General features: G+C 33.8%; 1 protein-coding gene across 2 annotated transcripts; it reads left to right on the top strand.

Annotated features, from left to right (window-relative positions):
* Window positions 1–753: 753 nt before the first annotated feature.
* LOC100890554 lies at window positions 754–19559 on the top strand. 2 transcript variants are annotated; one of them, XM_003725687.3, is made up of 13 exons: window positions 754–882; window positions 2957–3787; window positions 7003–7113; window positions 8640–8708; window positions 9840–9928; window positions 10357–10567; window positions 11119–11222; window positions 11932–12116; window positions 14118–14311; window positions 14761–14854; window positions 15559–15849; window positions 16005–16060; window positions 16638–19559. In XM_003725687.3, the coding sequence occupies exons 2-13, from the start codon at window positions 3644–3646 to the stop codon at window positions 16794–16796; spliced, it is 1707 nt and encodes a 568-aa protein (XP_003725735.1). In that variant the 5' UTR covers window positions 754–882; window positions 2957–3643; the 3' UTR covers window positions 16797–19559. The 2 variants fall into 2 exon arrangements, with proteins under 2 accessions (XP_003725735.1, XP_011671251.1); XM_011672949.2 differs by having other exon boundaries at window positions 796–887.
* The last annotated feature ends 253 nt before the right edge of the window (window positions 19560–19812 follow it).

Raw genomic sequence — 19812 nt, 5'->3', positions numbered from 1 at the left:
TTGAAAAAACGGATCAATTTTTAATGGTATTTTTGTTAAAAGTGGGACCCATGTTTAGGGATTTTTTTGTGAAAAAGTGACCCATTAGAGCGGCACACCCTGTATGTCTTAATATGTGAGTACACCCCTCCCATCCCCCCCCCCCCCCCAAAGGAGTGCAACATAATTGTGGACAGGCTTTTTTTTTAAGTGAGAAAGTAAAAGGTTCAACATGAAAAAATGAGATGGAGACAGAGACAGAAAGAGTTTGAGAGATATATATATATAAATATATATATGTAGAGAGAGAGAGATAGAGTGAGGGTAATAAAGAGAGGGGACTAGGACGGGGGCAGGCTGCAGGGATATTAACTGATGAGAATTGGGAAAGTAAATTTGAGTGAAATTTTGCAAATATACTTAACAGGCAAACAAAAAACATTGTTCTTGAAAGGGAAACAACATACTCGAATCCTGAAGAAAACAAACTGACCGAGTATACAAGTAATTTCAACAACAACATAACTCTTTTGCAGTTGAAACAAAAAAAGGCCAATTCAGATCTTTTTTCATTTCAGAAAGTTTAGGGCGAATGTACCGATAAGATTACGAAAAATGTATCAAAATACAGTATACTGTTCACGATTGATTGATTGTTTACCAAAGCACGCTTCGTTGAATGGTCGGCAGGAGTGCCACAGGCGGCTTTGCGTTGCTATGACGTCATGCTTCATTGACAACACACACGTACACATGACTTTGTATTGAATTATACGGTAAATGTCCGACTCCATGTAAATGCGCTATGTGCTGGTTAGGCATTATGCTATGAAACCAATCTGTACATGTTGACGGTAACGTAAGTACATGCGAGTGCGCGACGACTCCAAGAACGACGATGGGGTAAGGTGCAAACTTTTGTAACTTTTTATGTTAGTTTAAAGCTATGATATATACTGGCTGTAATGAGATAAATGAAGAGAGAATGTATTCAGGTTATTATTTGTATTGTATCAGCTTTTAACGAAATTTACCAAATCTTAAACGTCTCGAGAAATGTTAAAAGTTATAACTTTCATCTTCTCCAGTGACGGTGACGTGTGCCTGGATGTTCCGCCGAGTCGGGACCCACCACGGTGGCGGATAGGTGGCCAGCCAGCCTTTATTCAATATCGGAGTGACTGATTTTTAGAGAAGCCTCACCCGAACCCTAGTGTTAAGAGGCAATAAATTGATAAAGTCTGCGCACTAAATTTGTAAATTCTTTGTGTTTTAGGAGGATAATGTATCTCATGATAGTGTAAAGCGTTGATGAGTCTAGGCTAGACTAAAACTGTAAAACTAAAATCACTAGACCATAGATCTAGATCGATCTAGGTCTAGACTAATGTCTACTTTTTTGCATCTCTGTCCGAATTCTGATATTTTCATATGGCAGTTGTGCATGTTCTGAATCTGAAATAACACAGCTCAACACTCCTGATGGAGTAAAAATGCTTAGGAATGCCATTATCAATTGTAAATAAATCTGATTTTAGGTTGGGTATTCAATATAGATCTAGTCTAGAGTCTAGATTAATTGTACATTTTAGATTTATTTTATTGTTTACTTCAGCCGCGCCTCAGACATCATGAAATTTTAGTAGAGCATTCTTTGTTCTGCTTGTAAGTGGTACCAATTGTCAATTTGTTACACAAACATCAGCTCTTTTTTTTTCTTTCTACATGTACACTCCAGTCAGAGGCATATAAAGAAATACCATCTAGGTCTATATGTCTGACCGACATTTACAAAAATGATTTGATGAAATCTGACCCCAAAAATGGAAAAGAAAAATATAAGGAACAAAATAAGTGGCATGTAATTACAAAAGTTTTATATTAAGAAAATGGTAGAGTTGCTAAGGATGCTTGCCCTTTTCCCCTTCAAATTACAGCTTATAATTTACATCAAAACCAAGTGTGATGATGTATATTCATCAGAGATACACAAGGCTGAATTTGTTTGATTTGAAATAAATAAATTCCCAATTCGTAAAGGTTAAAAATATTGAGTTGCCTACTTTTGTACTGTCGCCTTGATTCTTTATCCTCTGGAAAAGGCTCTATGTAAACCCTCTTCTTCTCCTCCTTCTTCTTCTCCTTCTTTTGCTTCATCTGCTTCTTCTCCTTCTTTTGCTTCATCTGCTTCTTCTTCTTCTTTTGCTTCATCTGCTTCATCTTCTTAATTGCCATTAGTTTTATTATCATATCATTATTATTAGTAGTAGTAGTATTATCATTATTGTTATTATTGTAATTATTATTATTGTTATTGTGTTATTACAATTATTATTATTAATATTATCATAACCATTATTTGTGTTATTTTTGTTATTATCATTGTTGTTTTTGTTATTATTTCTGTTATTATTTTCATTATTATTATATCTTTGAACAAATTTGTAACTTTGTTTCAGCCTTCAAGGACGATGAAACAATAATTAATCAGATTAAAACCCATTCTAGTTTATTGGTTCCATGCTAATGGAATTAGAATACTGTACATCGTTGTTTGAGAGTGATCATAAAAGCGAAGATCTGTGTGATATATTTGTACAAGACTAGATAATGGGAAATTTGATTAAGTTTATTTGCTTTCATACCAATACTGTCATCTTTATCTTACTGCTTATATTAAGTGAGGAGGGGGGGACCTTGAAGCACTTGCACATTGTGAATAATATCTTTCTACAAAAATATAATTTGTGTATACTAAGAAATTCAGTTCCCTCTTGAGTTTTAAACATGAATTTGCTCTGTCAACATTGTTACTTGACGATTTTTAGCATGTCTGAAACAAAATGCTATTTAGTGGATTATCAACTTAATGTGGTTGACTGACATGAAATGAATTTATTCTCACTGACTGAAATCTAAATTTTTGAATAATAAAACAGCAAAGTAAAGAAAATCATAATGTTTTGTATTTTTCCAGGTCCCAGGGAACAAGAATGATGCTTCAGTGAAATATGTGAAAAACATTGGAAAATTGCTTGTAAATATGAAACTGACATCAGATCTCTGAGATTCCGGCAACCACTCCAATCAACCTGGAGGCAAATATACAAGAATAGAATAACACAACACCATAAAGAAAGGGGGAAAAGAAGCAAGAACACTGACAGAAAAAAAAAATAAAAGAGAAATGCACAAAGTGAGTTTCAGTGCAGCAATAGAAATTAGATGCTTGGAGGCAAAGATCCTCTTCACAGAGAGAGCGACATCACTCAGGAGCAGGTTTCTCATGCTATTCATTATCAGCTCAGATCGTATTCATCCACTAGGGTAGCTGCGGCACAATGAAAGAGGCGTAAAAGCAAGGATTGAATATCACCACTTTGGATTTGACGCTGTGCACCAACAGGAATGATTGACTGCTCTACCTTTGATATTGGTATCTTGTACTCGAGACTCAAGATTTATTCTGGTCCTTTTGCATCATTCTGAGGATATATGTTTGTATTTGAGGATGCCTTTATATTTTGGGATGCATGGCTTACAGCTAACTGCACATACTCCATAAATAACTTCACATATTCTTCTGGGCTCACATATGTTTGGTAGTGATCTTTGAGTTAGTTTGTTCTTCATGCCTCCAACCTAGCTGTATTGCCAATTTGCCATGATGAAAAGTGTGGAACCCAATGCAGATCTTCCTCCTGCCAACTCTAGCACCATGCTGACCTACAGTGCGCTGCCAGTCAGAAGGCCCTATCATCAGGCAAGGGAATCACCTAGAAATATGACGGGTGTCTATCTCTCCCAGGTAAGTTCTTCATATTCCTGCTTTAAAAGAAACTGAATAGTGTAGTCAATTTTTTTTCATTTTCAATTGAATTGAGATCTTATAAAGTTTGATATGTACCGTATGTAAACTTATATAGTAAGACTTTGTCTTAAGATGTTGTATGAAATCTCCTGAAACTTGAAAGGGTCAGCTTTTGGACAAATCAATAGAAAAATTATTCTGCATATTGTATCATGTACACATAGAAATGTTGCATACATGGATCATTTGGAGAGTAATGTAATCAGATTTTAACTCAAAGTCCTAGTAATTGAGCTATCATAGATATTTTTGTTCTTAAATGTAACATACAGTATGACATTGATTTTACCATCATATTTGTTACTTTGGCTTTATAGTGTATTACAGAATCAAATCAAAATGTAAGTGAAAAAAAACTTATTCAATATTCATGTGGGTATACTGCGGCATGAGTGACACCAGTACATCTATTTTTTGTACTATTTCATCTTTTTCTTGGGACATCACCTTTTTGTTGTGTATTTGGCACTTCCTACGATGGGCGTACACTATTCAGATCTCTTTACTTTTATTGCTGATAGTCGAGCAATATATGTTAAACTTTTGAGATCGTTATACATGTATATACAGCACCTCTTATAATTATATAACAAGTGATATATTGAACTTGTAAATCTTCAAAATATAGTATTAAATATACCCTTGAAAAATTAAGTTTAGGGGTATGTCTGTAAATTAATCAATATCAATTAAACATTTATAATCAAACAGAAAAATATACATGTAAGTTTAAAAAGAAAAATGCTCAAATGAACCCTTTATTATCAAACCTTTGGTGTACACATGGGACAAAGTACATATGCTGTATTTGTTTCTCATATTTGTTCGGTGCGAAGATCAAGAATTGTGCGAGATAAATAAGTGATTAATGACAGCTTTTTTTTGATAGCCAGCTTGTTTGTACTAAACAAACCTGGTCAAATTGATATCGGGTGACAGATATCTTGAAATATGAGATATTGTCTTCTCTTAGTTTATACAAAGTTTTTTTTTTAATTCTTTTTTATCTTTTCCTTCTTTTCATAGTGTATTTTGTTTTTGCTTTGCTTTAGTGGGCATTTGCACATGTTTTTCCCTGTGGACTTTTTTTGGTGGTGGTTATTATTGTTGGTTTTGTTTGCCTTAAAAAAAATCTTTGCTTGATCAGTAAATAGAGTAGGCCTACAATAAGTCTACACCAAATGTTCTTATCAACCAGAGTGCAGGGCAATACAAGATGGTAAAGATACAATAATTTAACAAATTAAAAAACATTAAAAAAAAAACTACATGCATATCAAACAAGTAATGTCATTTGAAGAATATGATTGAAGAATATACTGCATTATAATTAAAATTGTATTTCTTCTGTATTTATTAGTTTCTTTTGCAATTTTATGTTTTGTATACATGTATGTAAACTATGTATTTCAAATAAAATTGTATTGAAAAAAGTGACACATCGCTACTGATCATAGAACCTAATTTCTTTTTGAATGTTTTGGTGCCTACTGAAAAAGAGTAAAAGACATCTTTGATTTTAGTATGAATTTCACAATGAATTGGCAGGATTTGTATGTTTTGTCCAATCTACATGTACATGTATACTGATGATCTTCTTTTGTTTGGCATAGTGTTGGTTCTAGAGGTTGTAAACCTCTTAATCTTTGCCCCCGACTACCAGTATCTCAATAATTGCATAGCAACAAAATGCTAAAAGAGGGTCCACTGTTATTTTGATATATTTTATGTCTTAAAAATTTATAGTGTAAAGAATTATCAAATGGGAATCCAAGTACAATATAAATAGTTCCACAATATGAATGATTTCCAAAAGTGTGCTTGCATATTTTACCTACTTTAGGCCTTAGTTTTGGCATATGCTGTTTTACACTTAGCCCTATATTAGCACTGTTGTAACCAAAAAAGAAAAAACAGTATAGGCCTATCTGTACATCTACCACTTTTTATTCATAATTATCTTGTTATGAAATATGATATTGGTTTGATACAGCACCATTATTTTATCCTCCATATCTCACTTTCAAGTATTATACATACATATTAATCAGAGTGAAGCCTGTTGAATACAAAAGTATTTAAATACCTGATTTAGCATTTATAGATTTTGAAGTGTCAAGTTAAAATTGAAAAAGAGATGGGGCACACATGTTAAAAAATGGATACTGAGGGTCTACATTTTGTAGGCATGACAATAATTTGTAATGTCTGTTTTGTATTAAAAATTAAACATAATAGTCCCTTGCATAAACTCTAGTAAGATGGTTGACCTAATCCTCAAGTGTTCATAGCACTGTACAGTACATGTAGAAAAGGAAAGTGAAAGCTTGCAAGAGGTACATATAATATACCAAATATTATTCAGGTCCAGCCAAGCTAGTCACTGTGTAGCTTCAAAGCTTAGAATAATCACAGCATGCCCTCAACAATATTACCCCCTGGATGGCTGTCAATCAGTTAATGTGTCACCAGTCAGAGGTCAAAGATTATATCAAATATGACCTTCTTCCATAACAGAATCACAGCACACTGAATTTTGAGCAGCAGTGGCTTGTAAAAATATCATGCTCATTTTAGCAGTTTATAGCAATTGTATTCATAAAGGCTTTTGACTTTTCAATTTGTACTTTGTAGAATGTTGATTTCTAAACTGATATCTTTTTTTCTGTCCCAGTTCTAAAACACCATATATTTTGTTGGTAAACTTTATCATATGATTATTATGTTATTAAACTAAGCATTTGTCTAGGTGAAAATCTAGTCTAAATAAAGTTTTAGTGACATATTTCTTTCTCTTAGTAGTATGTATTCTCCTTTTTTTTACAGTGATTGAGATAACAAATAATGTTGCTTGATCTCTCTACCAGATCTTTCTTGTATTCAATGTCTATCATATGCCCCAAACACAAACATATACATGTATATGCATTCATAGGGTAGATAATCAATGTGTGAGATGAGATTTAGTGAAATCAATTTACATGTGGGTGGGTGTGTGTGCGCGCCTACATATTCTGTTTGTTTTGAGAGTTAATTATTTTATCTTCTTATACATGTATGCAAGTTCAAAAGCTACATATCTATAACAGGCTATCAATTGAAATAAAGATGTTAATAATAATGATACTTTTTCTCTGCCATGCAATGTATAGGATCCTTATGGAGTTCCCAGTAACAAGATTCGAGAGCAGCGGATCCCTCCCTTAGCTAAGCCTAGGGGTGTGGTCTATCAACCAAGAACACAACCAGGGTATCAGGGACAGGTAGGTACCTAGACAATTGCACATCATGATACATCATGATACATGTACATAATATGTTGTTGCAAGACAGGTGTACCACCTGTATTCTCTTTCTCCATACCAGAAGGCTGTAACCAATTATAATTTGTGTACCCGAGTCAGCTTGGACTCATGATGCCATGGATTTGGTTCCTATTCCATTAGAAATTAGTACAAATGGTGATATCAGTTATCTAATAATATATTTTTAAATCTGACACCACATGTTTGAACTTTGAATTTGAGCATGTAAAGCCTTCAGATTGTTATATATTGTTGTAGATTTTAAAGTAAAGCTTGCTACATACATGTATATATATAGTAAACTTATTGTAAAGACCCAGTTGCCCTTTTGGAAGGTGTGATGTGTTTTAGAACAATGATAGATTTTTTTAAAAGTTATTCTTTCCACTACCTTGCTACTGAACATAACTTGACAGCTAAAAGGGTTTTATATTTGAGTATTATATTTTGGATTGCTCGCTTTGAAATTTACTTGTTCTGACATTGATAACCACCAGGAGCACTTCCCTTTGTGAGGGAATTTCATCAATTTATCAGATGTAGGCATCAACAATGACATTTCAGTAACTTCAAACGTAGGCGAACATACTGTTGGCGGTTGTATTAATTTCCTGCCAGCTTTACTGTTTGAATGCATACTATACTGTCAGCCTGAGGGCTTGCAATTTCAATCTATTATTGAACTTGCACTTTCTTGAACTTTCTATGAAGCTATGCCTAGAATTCGGTGCAGAAAGCAGGTTTGAAATAAAGATTGGAAAGCTGATGAATGAGCTGTCTTTTTCAACATTTACTATCTGAATTTTTGAAATCATTTAATCCGTTGAAAAACATATTTGTCAACAAAAACATAAAAAGTCAAACCAAAGCACTTGCATTGTATACAGGTGTATATGCATTCTGAAATTCATCACACAATGTTCAAGCAAGCTTTTGATAAAATCTGTTTACAGTCAAAGAGTTTCAAAGGATAATCTTGAAATTAACCCTTTTGGCTATGTGCTCTTCTGTAGGGAACAAAGGGGGGAGACGGTCAACGTGCTACGGGACTATGGCAAGTGGGATCCGTTCCAATTTTAGACCCAGATTCAGAACTAGGAACAAGACTTAATATTATAGTTACCAGTAACAGAATACATAAGGGTGAAAAATCTCTCACAAAACATTCCAAAGCTGCAGTGTTGTTTGGTGGAAAGCTCCAACATGCCTTGAAATCAGAGATGGTGGAAGAGAGAAAAGCCACACAAGAGTCGTGGAAGATAGGTCTGGGACCTGTCGATAGCACAACCGATGTTGTGAAGCCATATTTCACTGATGATAATTCTGATTTTCATTCCGATTTCCTCTCCCCTAACATTCTGGCTCATCCATTTCAATTCTCCTCACCACCTCCTGCATCTCATTCCTATTGCTATATACCCCCTAACCTACCTTACGCCCCGCCCCTATGGGTGCACCTTCCTACCCCACCCTACCCCAAGCAGCAGAACAGACAAGACCTGATGGTGAGGAGTAGAGGTGAAGCGAAAGCCTTTCAACCACTCCCTATCAAGGTAAGAGCTATATTGATTGCACTGAGTGATCTCTTGCTCCTGGGTGGTGAATGAATATGATATATACAAACCTTGTCAGTTTCACAGGCAAGAACTGAAGGATATAATGTTTTAAAATGTTAGAGTACGTGTCGAAAGGTATTGAAGGCTTTAAAATTGAGATGGTAATGTTTAGAGGATAAAAGAAAGATACTGAAGAAACCTCATACCGTTGGTACAAGTTATAAAAGGACAATGTGCTTTATTTTTCCCCCCATATTATGTGTGGGGAGACTCAGTTGGAATGATATTAAAATGATATTATAGAAACAATTGAACTTTCCTTTTCTTAATATATTACATTTTTTAAGTAGAGAAGGTTGAAGATTGCACACATTATTTTTCAGTACCGGTAGATTATTGCTTTCTGTTTCTACAGTAGGAAATTCTTGTTACATTTCAAGCAGAAGAACTATGTATGTTGATGGACTATAGGTCAGAAATGGTTGAGAGAGGTAGCTTGTAATCTTGTGTAATTGAGTTGTCCATCCAAGAGGCTTTATAGATGAGGTGCTCACTAGTATCCTAGTAACACACTTGAAGAAAAGAACGATACTGGTAGACCTGCATAGTATCTGTGGGCACACTTAAAGCCCTCATACTGTTTACTATTTTCTCCTTTACTGCTTTGAAGACAATAATCCCAGCTTTTATGTTTTAGTCATTGGCTAATTATATATTGCAGGACCCTTTTTTGTTGTTGAAAGATCAAAATTATATTTTTTAAAGACTCAAAAATTGTTATACCTGTACATACTAAATAAAGCGGTTGTTTTATTTAAGATCTAAAAAAACAGGTTTGTTCAGATTTCATAATTCATCGTCCATGATAAATTCTTCAATTCTTTTTATGGACGTCATGCTTTCAAGCAGTGTTTGAAATTCATTGTCTGTCAAGCCTTTTTAAAAACAGTTTCATGTCACTTGAATTAATGTGGTCGGCAAAATGATGGGCAGTTTAAGTTTTGAGGCTCATTTCAATTTCAAAACTGTCATTAAAACCTATCCCATGTATTAAAAGACCAATTGTCATATATAAATCATTTCAAATGGACCACTCAGATCATATCTTTCATCTCTTTCTTTTATTAGAGAGCCAAAGCGAGAGTGCCTCGTCATGAATACCATGGACCATCACCTCACATCCTAAACCCTAAACCAGACTACCATGCTGTCACAAGGTAAGTAAGAAAGAACAAATTCACCATCTAGCAGAACTACCCCCTTTACATATCTTTTTTTATAAGTTTTATTCAAAATGCAGGATAGGAACACTTAGATGAATAAATGTTAGAGTGCACTTTTGGGGGAGTATTTAACAATGTTCAGAGAAACAAATCTTGCGGATAGTGAAATCTTGAAAAAATTTATTCAACCTACTTCATCTCATTTCTTGAATATGAGTAATATAATGTGGGCTTGGTATAAATGTATTTGTTTGTATGAGGTATGTCTAATACAAAGTCTGTATTCACTGAAAGTAATAGCTCATAAATCTCCACAGATATATATATTTATTAAATCAAATCTTGAGTAAGAATTAAATTGAGAAGTTCCTGATAGACATATGAATTCCTAATTGAAACATTATAATTATTAAATCATGCAGAAAATCAGCTCGTAGTCGTGTTCCAGCATCCAACGATGGTGTGACCCATTTTGAAGACCTTCGTTCTAACTCGAGCGGGAACAGCAGTGATAAGACAACTCAGGAATCAGATGTCATTGAGAACATGTTGGATAGTATTAGTCTGACCTCTAAACTAGAGAGTGAGAAGAATCTAGCTGGGCTCGTTGAATGCTACAAGAAGATATGCAAGGTGAGTGGACAGCTAGGAAGAGATGGGTTCATAGGAGAAGATTTGGGAGCTATGATTGAGTTATGAACAACATGTATGTAAGGAGAGTAGACTTCATTTGTTTGGTTGTTCTTGAAGTTGTTGCATGCTTAGAATATGTGCATGATGGATGAAAATGAATACAATATTCCGTAAATGCAAGGAGTGATAGAAATGGCACCGTGAGACAAAGAGAAACATTGCTGAGTGATAAGCCAAACTCATATGATACCTTTAAAAGTTGTTTGTATTTATTTAGATTACTAGTGGATTGTAAATTATATGTCTATGTCTATGCTGTTACTGCTTGAATGTATGAAATAAACAACTTCTGAAGTAGATGATTTCACTTGTACGATCGTACAAGATTTCAATCAGCAATCATTTGCTTTCTTATCCATCTGACTTTGAGCTAATGATGCACACATGTATAACTGCATTCTCTGTTCAGTGATATGCCTCAAACTCAAAGACATTCGATAAGATGAATTGATGATAATGCTTTATCTGTTTTTTCTATTTTTTCATTGCAGGGTAATCCAGCAAGTGTACATAATCTAATGGCGTCAGGAACATCACCAGGTGGGAAACATAGAAAGAATAAAGTACGCAATGGAGCTACACCATTACTTATAAGGTAAGAGCAGCATTCTCCTCTCTTTTGAAGGCATTATTTTAGTCAGGATGCTGTATTCCTTTCTTGACGTCACAATCTGGCATGGTTGATTGGTGAGCAGTTGTCCTGGTAATCTGATTTTCTGGTGTTTCCAAGGAAATAATCTGTATTTGAAGATGTTATTGGTTGAATACCAGCTGCTTTATCAGTTTATATTACGGTGGCCTTGGGGATATGTTTTTTTGTAGTGGTACTACTTGTTTGTTTCAGTGTACAGTAAATACAGCAATTGTATTCCACTGTGTGTTCTTGATTTAAACTAGATACTTCCAAATGACAAAATTTAATTATTCATATGGAAAAACATTGCTTATGAATGGAGGAGAATAATAAAGAATTGTACTTGTGCCCAAATGTATTACATGTATATACATCTCTAATTTATGTTATGATAATCACAATATTCTGTACTTGTGAAGCACATACCCCATTAAATATAACTTCCCTTACTCTCTATGCACTTCCAAAGAGCTTAGGAAATTATTACCCTAGTTTTAGCTCTGGCAACCATTATCAGCGCACAGTGTGTTTCAAGGAGTAATCCTACCTCTCACCTGGGTGGAGTGTGGCTACTGAGGGTAAGAGCTGTGATAGGGATTTGAACCCTGTACCTTGGAATCCACAGTCAGGTAACTTATCCACCTGACCATCTCACCATGTTTCTTTGCAGGAGTTTCCGTAGTCCTCAGCACCCTCATTCAGTGGTGCAGTATTCCAACCCCAGGGATCGTACTGCTTCATCCCCCCATGGTGCTAGCCGTCCACCTGTTCCAGCACCTTACTTCTACAGCAGTAAAGGTTTGCCTCAGACGTCTGATGAAGGTGGAAACAGGGTCAAACTATCAAGGTTACCAGGTATACATGCCAACAATTTGTCCATGATCCGGGTTTTAAAACACACTGAATAATGAAAATATGTAGAAAATGCTAGAGATGTTGATGTGAAAAATTCATTCTTTATGTGTCTGACAGAATTGAGAATAGTGTTATAGTTACCTAATAAATTAACCAGCTATTCTACTAAATTTTGAAGAATCAATTTAAAAAAAAAAAAGAATGTCCCCTGACCCCCAAGAAACGAACAAACACTAAAGAACCATGTCAAGGTGCCTGTGAATCCATCTATATGATTACCTTCATTTAGCATATCTTATAGATGATAATCATAGAACAATGGAGCTGTAATTTGATGGAAATACGACATAAAGGAGACCCATTAATATATTTTCTTATACTTCTTTTTGTGACGTAAGAGATTTTTTGTAATTATACAAAATAGCATCTTTGATATATGTCTATTTGGAGAGTCTTTAATCAACAGCTTTCATTTATTGATTAGAGTGCAAAAGCTAAATCATAATTAGAAGATAAAAAGAAAGAAAGATATGAAGTTTGTTCCTAGGAGGATAGATGACTTTCAAAACAGACAATATTAAAGAGAAGGAAAGTTTACAGACATTGCATTCATATTCACATTAATTTATCCACAGTGTGTGTTAGCTCTATAAAAAAAATGTAAATGGGTCTTTACCATTTGAAACTTTAGTTAGTGTCATTTTAGCTAACATTTATCAAGAATCATTTCTAACCTTTGATAACCTGTGACATTAAAAAAGACATAATGATGTAAACAATTTTATATTTTTATATTAATATCTCAAGTCCCCATTGTCAATTTGATACTTATTTTCTTTGACACATTTTTTGTTCCCCTCAGAATATTTCAACAAAAAGAACTCAAGGAATTTGCCTTTTCCCCTCTCAGTTTGCCTAATGTATTGACATTTTTCCTCTTGGCTATTTTTGTCATTAAAATTTGTATCAAAAGTTTGCTACATGGAAATAGTTGTATCCCGAAGTGGTAAGAAATATCCAAATAGGGACCACTTCCATTTCCCTGATGTAAACACAGTGAATTCCAGAGGTGTGGTGTGACCCCCACAGCAGGCTGTCTTGACCTCCTCCTATGGTATCTTGTAAACAAACCCTTCAATCTTAATCAAAATCTGTTTTCATTTGTTTTCATTCTATCAAGTATCACATCTCACATAGCTTGGGTAATTCTCAACTTATCCCTCAAACTCCCAACTTGTTGTTATTCCAAGGTATTATTAGTATGGCCTTACATTTTCAGGTTTCTTCTGTTTTGCACCCTGATTTCGTATCAAATTTGGGAGTGGTTACAGTTGCACTTTCTACAGCAGTTCTCTAGAAGAAAGGAAGGATTTGCACAGTGGTTTTTAATGGATTAAAACCTTTTATCCTTTTGTATCAAATTTTTGTTTCCACTTGTGTGTCTGTGAGACGAGAGGGTGTTAGTTTTTAATTGAAAACTGGACACTATATTAGATTGGCTGTAAGTGTATGAGAACTCTTTGTCATATGCTTTGCCCTTTGTTTCTCTATTGAGAGTTGTCATGCTTGGCATTGTGATGATGTCTTTGTCAAAGAGATCGCTTTTCAAAATGTTGGATGAGAACTTAACTTCCTTTACTGTGTGTATGCTATTCTTCTTGATTGATAAGGTTGAGGGAGCACAATGAAGTACATCTACTAAATGTTTGTGTGAGATTGGCTTTCATATCAGTAAAAATTATGTTTTCATTTTGGTGATTTGGGTTATAGAAATGTATGCTACTATTTGTATTAAATCAAAAAGAAACAACAGCAGCAACAAACAATATATGGATTAAAGAAAAAACAATACAGCTATGTTTCTATGTAGGTACTATGGATGTACTAAAAAAGTGAATAAGAATAGCACCAAGTTCCAATAAATTAAAGATAATGTTACAAGTCTTTATGGTTACTCAGTTATACTCTGTTAGTTAACAATTTTCTATTTCTGCTATGTAGGTGCTACCTCAAGAGGTTCGGATGCAGTGCTGGCAGCTCCAGGTGCAGGGTCAATATCAAGGTCAAACAGCAGTCGAACAACAGGGTCAAAACTAGCCAATCATAGACCTCCTGATGGTGTAGATGGGATACGCCCACCAAGCCTTCATAGCAATATAAAGATTATTGATTCAGATGCAGTTTATATGATAAAGGTATAGACTCTTATTTTCATTACCTCCTTTTTCTGTTTATTAGTATCAAAACACTGCTTAATTCATCAAAGCTTTGAAGCTTCTATTGAATTACACATTTTTTAGGATTTATTGTTGTAATTTTACAAAAAAAGATTTATACAATCAATTTCTAATCATAAGTCCAGTCTTGATTTCATTCCTACATGAAAACATAAGGTTTCAGCTGATTTACTTCAAAAAAATTTGTATTCAAAGTTTTCTTCCCCTAGATCTTAGAGAAATTCCATGTGACTTTGACATTTTAAAGGCAGGTTTTGTAAATTCTACTCTACATAAATTAATTTGTATTTTCGAGCGTGAATTATTCATTGAAATAATCCTTGACTATATTCATATAAATATGAAGCCAAACAGAGATTACATCATTAGTAATGTTATCTGATTGACAATCATTTCATCATTGATAGGAAAACTTCCATGTTCCAGCAAGTACACCAGTGGCATCTACAGTAGATATTAACAGAATGTCTGAGATTGACCCGACTGAACTTAGATCAACAGGTAGGCTCATCGCCACTTCTTATCAACTTGAGATATACTTGAATATCCCCATTGTATATTAACCCTTTTGTATCACAGTTTCAAACTGTAATTTATTTCGGACACAGTGTTATATGAGTATTGTATGGATAAATTAATACTCAAGACTGACGACAAGTCTCCTAAAACTCATGAATAAAGGGGAATATCCAGGAGCTCTCGATGATAATTGGTGAAGTCATGAATTTCAGCTATATAAAACGGATGGCTCAAGACCGAGGTGCTTGGAGAGACACTTTATGTAAAATTCTGATTTGGTCACTGAACCTGTCATAAACTGACAGATCACTATTGAGATGAGTTAAAATGCCTCAAAGATGCATTGAAGGATGCAAGCATTATCTACACTAAGTTAACTTACCTACTTTCATTGATCTGTGTAAAGAATATTTGCTTGATGATTGTTCTGTCCCTGATGACTTTATCTCAGGGTTTGAGGATTATGGTGTCTTAACACATGCTATTCTTGGTAAAGAGGTTAAAACCTGTTCATGATGTATAAGAAACTTTGCTACCAAACCTTTGTTACAAAACTTTGAGCTCTCATTGTGTCATAATCTCTTAATTTCTTGACATTTGGAGATTATTTTCCACATTTTGAAAAGAATGGTTCTATCCTTGAGAGGTTTGTATCATTCCCTTTTGTCATCCCTCTGACTCTCCAGATTTAAGTCAGAGACATCAAGTCGTCACATTACCCGGCAGTAACATACCAGGCAACACCGCATCCAGCACCACAGGGACCACACCCTTCCCTAATGGCACCTCTGTCGGAGGGGAATTCCCATCATCAGTAACAGGAGACAGTGTGGAGATGGAGAGTGGAGCAGACACTCTAGGGGGCAAGGATTCCATCGGGGAGATGATCAGTTTGTCTATTACTATCTCTGTGGAGGATGATACTGGTCAGATCAATACTATGGATTTAGATGAAGAAGCAGGAATGCAACATACAGGTACTTCAATCATGTTTTCATTGTAGGGTTCAGAATGAGAATAAAAAATTTATATTCAGCACAAAATTTTATAACAAATATTATCAGAAATTGTAGTGGTAACAGTAGCTGTCATAATTTGATCTTTGTTTTGTTCTTTATTGTTTTCATTCCAGAAACTGGAAGCAGTGAAGTTGATGTAAGTGCAAATGAAGTGGCAGAGAAACAGAAGGTAAGATTTATATATATATTATATTTATTACATACAGCACAATGTATTGTAACTTTACACAGTTAATAATATTTTAGTGATTGTAGAAAGAGAATGATTTTTCAATGTTACACCACCAATCAGATGAACCTCTTCAGTGTTCCTGTGGACATCAATGTCAGCGGAGTATTGAATGTTATATTAATATTGCTAGCATTTGATGTTCTAATAACAAAGCTTATCGAAGAATGGTATTATCCTCCATATTTCTGTGACAAGAAAGATGAGGAAAATATGAATTCAATGACAAATAGAAAGGAGATATATTCAAAGAACAGAGTCCCCAAGTTATATGAACTCAAATGAATTCAAGGAAGACATTATTATATTACTGTCATCGTGTCACATACCAAATGTATCCTGTATTTTTTAGTTCATTTCGGTTTCTAATTTTCTTTGTTCAAGATGTCCTTTTTATGCTGTTCATCTACCAGTAATTGGTTGTGCCAGTATGTCTCCTTTGTTGTGCTGATATGATAAATCATGTATTGTTGAAGAAGAAAGACACAAATCTTTTTGTTTGTGTTTTATACCTCAGGAATCGCAAGCCAAGAAGCAGGCTGAGTTAGATCAACTCCTGGAGGAGCATCATCAGATTATCTCACAGATTGAGGAACTAGAGAAGATCAAAGAGGGTAACGGAGACTCACCAAAGCAGGAGGAGGAGGATGAAGAAGAGGAGGCGGCAGAGAATTAATCTTATAAACTTTTCGCTACACCTCAATCATTAAATATACACCCCTCTCTGGTTGGAGTGCGTATGAAGTGTAGTGTACATCCATTGGGTTTTTTGTGTGTGGTCTTGTATTTACACATTCTTACATCAAAGAAAGAATGAAGATGAATGCTGCCATCTAGAGGATGTGTTGTTATAGTATCAGTCAGTTTTCAATGTTAGTGTATTTATGATCAATTCAATCATTTTTTCGTTAATCATGAAAATGTCAGCGTTAGAATTAAATTAAAATATTTGTTAGTATAATTTACAAGTAAAATTCAAAGAGATGTGATTACATTAATCATTTGAATGTTGTTAGTTTTTGTTTTGTTCCATGACATCTTTTTAAATAGACAATTATTGTGAAAATTAGAATTCTCTCTTTCTCTCTCTCTCTCTCTCTCTCTCCCTCCTTCCCCTCTCTCTCTCTCTCTCTCTCTCTCTCTCTCTTCCCCCTCTCTCTCTATGTAACCGTCTTTCTCTTTGAATTTTAGATTTTGAATTGTTTATCTTTAACTATCATCCTTTCTTCACCCCTTTGTTTATCTCTTTTATGCTTTTCAATGTCTCTCTTTAGCACAATATGCTACATATTATGTAGTTTACAACATAATTACTCTATGTTTCTCTTTTTTTCTTTTTTTTTACTGCATAAGGTATCTTTTCCTGTTATGTGTTTCATTGCCCTCTTCATATCAATACTTCTGTTTTATCTGATATCTTAGTAATCTTATTTGTAATGGGAATAGTTTTACATACGTATCTCTGTAGATAGACCTGAAATATTTCACAGACCATCCACAATATCACTGTACTTTTCAGGAATTACATGAATATTTGTACTACAGTAAAACACCTTGGCTTATAACTTCAAAATCAGAATGTATTTTCCTCAAAATTTTAAATCATTCTCAAAGAGTAATTGATGTTCAAAAATACAATAAACTTCAATGCCTATATGTGTCAGAGCAGATTGATGATAATAAAGGGGAAAAAAAGATTGTTGAAATTGGTTCAGTGTTGTATCAACCTTCTCAGTATTAAAATAAGGTAATTAAAGATGTCCCTTTTTATTATGGCGACGTTTAATCTTTTAATATATATGTGTCATTAAGGGAATCTGAATCTCTCTGTATAATCATGGATTGCATGTATTGAGTGCCAATTTTAATTGTTTTGTGTAAATATCATGAATTATTGAATCTACTTAAGAAAAAACACAATCGTACTATGGTAGTGAAATAATCAAAATTCTTTGTTTTAATTTTGGTATAGAGAATTGTGTCTATAATTTGGGAGACCATCAAAACAGAAAAGATGTGTGTGAGAAATATTTTTGTATAATAAAAGTAAGAATAAAATATTGCTTACAACTCTAGATTTGTGTAACGTTTCTGTTGATATACTTATATCTGGCATACCAAAGGTGTCATGAATTGAAGGCCCTTCAAATGGAATTACAAATGATTGCTTTTTTTTAATCGTCAGTCTTGGCTTGTTTGTACTGTATATGTGTACCGGTATTGAATATTTTCATACAGTCACAAACTTTTTAACATACTTCACATATGTATTTGTGTTTAACTAAGTGACATCTTGGGTCAACATTTTCTCTGTAATGAAATACATTAAACATGAAATAATTTTCATATTCTCATCAAGTACTCTGATACTATGTATGTAATAATTTTATTCAAATCATGGACTTCCATCTCGGACATTTTTGTATGAATTTTGGTGGCATTTTTATCTATAAACAATTATTCCTATACATAAGTTTAATCATTCTAACCTGTAATGTGCTAATGATGTATGAATTCCCTGTAATCAAGTACCCATTTTAAATACAGACATAGAAGGGCACTTGGCCAACTTCATAACAATTGCGGAATTGACGATCTAATGTTTTAGCACACTATTTGTCAACAAGATATATGTGCAATTATTCTATACCTTGACCCCAAAAAATTATTGTAAACTTTTTTCAAAACTATCAAACTGTCTTAATAATATAGTTATATTTGGATCATGAGATACATTTAAGTAGATAACATGCTGTTCATTTTTATCTTCTCTTTGGTTAGCGTAATCAAAATATTATGAGTGTGTTGATTCAATCAAGCAAGCAAATAAAATTTAGTTTTAAATGCTATTTAATAATACCCTCTTGCATGAACTGGCTCTGTTTGAATTTCTTTTGTGTTTGTGGATTTTTTTCACTTTTCATTCATCAGTTCATTCAATCTGTTCATGTTTGTGTCCCAAATATTTCAGATTCATATTTTGCCATAGCCCTTCAATGTAGACTAGATCTTTTAAGAGAGATTCCATGAAGAAATCAAAGAATTGTTTCTTGAAGTTTTTAGTAGACATGCTGGTAAAACATGACTGAAACAAAATTAATGTACCACTGGGAAATTTAGCTATGCATTTAGAAACATAAAATGGCTAGAAAATCTTGTTTTTAAGCGTGAACTTCTAGTCTGATAATGATAATGTGCAAGTTTATGTTTACTCTGTATAAGTGCCATTAGTTTATGAAATGATATGAAAATACTAACATTATTTTTGTGACACTTTTAAAAGTATTTTAACAGTTTGTTGTGTCAAATTGGTTAAATGCTATACCTCCTAAATATATACTGTAAGATATTTATACTAAATGGAATGTGGAAAGAATAAAGTAATATGTTCTTACTGCAAGTGCAAACTATGTAATAAATTGACTATTTCATAATCAAATCCCAACTTTTGTGTTATCTCATTCTTGCATGTGTAAGCATGTATCAAGTATTACCAAAAAAGATTTCTATTTGTCAACTGTAGGTAAATGTGGATTCAATATTCAGTTAAAAGACTTAACTAAGTCTGTTTAGTGGATCTTGTAGAATGACAAATAGAGGTGATAATCCCTATGATTGTACGGTGATAAGTAGATAACGGATTTCCAAGACATGTTTACTACAAGAAACACTTTATATTTTTTGTCTTCAAT

This window comes from Strongylocentrotus purpuratus, unplaced genomic scaffold (assembly GCF_000002235.5).
Source record: "Strongylocentrotus purpuratus isolate Spur 01 unplaced genomic scaffold, Spur_5.0 spur5_scaffold_5, whole genome shotgun sequence".
NCBI classification, from domain to species: domain Eukaryota; kingdom Metazoa; phylum Echinodermata; class Echinoidea; order Camarodonta; family Strongylocentrotidae; genus Strongylocentrotus; species Strongylocentrotus purpuratus.
The sequence above is the reverse complement of the archived record's forward strand: the minus strand, read 5'-3'. Positions and strand labels throughout refer to the sequence as shown.

What these genes read in the sequence shown, in the direction of transcription:
- LOC100890554 (XM_003725687.3), top strand. Translation starts at nt 3,644, where the DNA reads ATGATGAAAAGTGTGGAACCCAATGCAGATCTTCCTCCTGCCAACTCT. An exon ending in GACTACCATGCTGTCACAAG is followed by an intron (nt 9,929 to 10,356) that starts GTAAGTAAGAAA and finishes TAAATCATGCAG; the next exon opens with AAAATCAGCTCGTAGTCGTG. An exon ending in GCTACAAGAAGATATGCAAG is followed by an intron (nt 10,568 to 11,118) that starts GTGAGTGGACAG and finishes TTTTCATTGCAG; the next exon opens with GGTAATCCAGCAAGTGTACA.